The sequence below is a fragment of the Dromiciops gliroides genome, chromosome 6 (assembly GCF_019393635.1).
Source record: "Dromiciops gliroides isolate mDroGli1 chromosome 6, mDroGli1.pri, whole genome shotgun sequence".
NCBI lineage: Eukaryota > Metazoa > Chordata > Mammalia > Microbiotheria > Microbiotheriidae > Dromiciops > Dromiciops gliroides.
The window spans coordinates 19,483,070-19,485,189 of NC_057866.1; the positions used below are offsets into that span (position 1 = coordinate 19,483,070).

The 2,120-nt window shown below is 34.6% G+C and overlaps 1 protein-coding gene across 1 annotated transcript; it reads left to right on the forward strand.

Moving 5' to 3' along the window:
- Positions 1–327: 327 nt before the first annotated feature.
- LOC122731885 (olfactory receptor 10AG1-like) lies at positions 328–1,266 on the forward strand. The gene has a single exon (XM_043972135.1). It carries the CDS (start codon positions 331–333, stop codon positions 1,264–1,266), a length of 936 nt encoding a protein of 311 aa, XP_043828070.1. The 5' UTR covers positions 328–330.
- The last annotated feature ends 854 nt before the right edge of the window (positions 1,267–2,120 follow it).

Sequence of the window (2,120 nt, forward strand, 5' to 3'; positions counted from 1 at the left end):
ATGTATACAATGTTCTAACTGGATAGGAGATTGCAACATAGCAGACAGGAAGTCAAACACTGAGGTATCTTAAAATGTTGAATGTAAAAAATTATCTAGAAAGAGCCATATACCATGGAATAAATAGTAGCATAGATAAAAATGATTTTATCTCATATTTTGAAATAGGGGAGATATTAATGTTTAAGTTGTGTGATTTATAAGAAATTTTGCAGATCATCTAATCTCTCATCCTTACTTTACAGAAAAAGGAAACAGAGGACAAAGAGAGGAGACATTTCTCTGTTACAAAATCAGTATTTCCATACATAGACCACAAAAATTTAAAAAATGATAGGAAGAAATCTCACAATTGTGGTGGAGTTTATTCTTCTGGGATTTTCTGACCTACCCAAACACCAAGAGGTTCTGTTTGGAATTTTCTTAATCATGTACATGAGTATCCTGTTAGGGAATGGTCTTATCATCATAATAACCAAGACTGATCCAAGTCTTCAAACACCCATGTATTTTTTCCTTGGGAATTTCTCCTTCTTGGAAATATGCTACACATCAGTTACTCTCCCAAGAATGTTGATGAATCTTTGGTCCAAGAAAAGAAATATTTCCTTCTTGGACTGTGCTCTACAACTTTGCTTCCTACTTATGTTAGGAGGCACTGAGTGTTTACTCCTGGCTGTGATGGCATATGACCGCTATGTGGCCATTTGTAAGCCTCTGTATTACTCTCTCATCATGAACTCTAAGGTGTGTACCCAATTGGTTATTGCCTCATGGATCAGTACAATGCCAATTGTGATAGCACAGACATATCAGATTTTCTCTCTGCCTTTCTGTGGGTCTAATATACTCAATCATCTTTTCTGTGATATGCCCCCATTACTGAAGCTGGCCTGTGGTAAGAAAATTATTAATGAGATCTCTGTCTATGCTGATGCTGTGGTGTTTGCTATGGTTCCATTTCTTTTGATCCTTGGGTCCTATATCAAAATTATAACTACCATTCTGGAGATGCCCTCAGCCACTGGGAGATATAAAGCCTTTTCCACTTGTTCCTCCCACCTCATAGTAGTAGTCTTATTCTTTGGATCAGCTATCATCACATATTCAATACCCAAGTCTAGTAGTTTGTCAGGCATAGACAAAGTGCTCTCTCTTTTCTACACCATTGTGACACCAATGTTTAACCCCTTGATTTATAGCTTAAGGAACAAGGATGTCATTGCTGCCCTGAAGAAATTATTACCTAAATGGCTTGTCTCATGAATTCTGTACATAAATTTACAGATTCTGCATTTTTCTTTTCTTTATTAATCTCATATTTCTTATATTTTTCTCTAATATTTTCTCTGGTCTGTATTTGAAAATTTTATTTTATCTCACAAGCCCCCCCCCACACACACATTTCAAATTCTCAACCTGATTTCAGTAGTACTTATAAAGTAAGAAAATAATCTGCCATCAGTCATTACCACAGTATTTTTTGAACTGTCTTCCATCTTGAAATGAATAAGCAAAGTAATTGAATTATCTGAATAATGTGTAATGCTCTGTAGTCAGTATAAACAAAATGGCACCCACTCCAAAATCCTATAAACATACTAGAGAAATACATAAAAATTCCTTATGATGTTTATACAGTTTTACTGAGAGTATGAATGATTATCAATTATGTACAGATTTTAAATACTCACACTTATATGTGTTTATGTGTGTAAACATTGCCATGTTATAGAGGATAAAATGCCAGGCTGAGAATGAGGAAAAACTGAATTCAAATCTTATCTCAGGCATAGAATAGTATATAAAACTGGTCAAGTCACTTAACCTCTTTCTGCCTCTGATTCTTATCTGTAACAATGGTATTGTACTAACATATATTTCAGGAAGACTGATTTTTCTGAGTAAAAATATGGCCTCCTCTCACATGCATTCACAGGGTTTAAGGAGGGTAATATGAATATGTAAAATCTTTGAAAACTTTAAACCCCTAGAGGAAAGAGATCAGGCTTCATAGTAAATAAAGCCTAGTTTCAAGTACTAAAACTCATGCACAATGTGTTTTACACATTGGCAAACCATTTAACCTATCAGTAATACAGACAACTTTAAGACTTTGA

Bases quoted from the DNA above. Each gene is read 5' to 3' on its own strand.
- LOC122731885 (XM_043972135.1), top strand. From the start codon at position 331: ATGATAGGAAGAAATCTCACAATTGTGGTGGAGTTTATTCTTCTGGGA.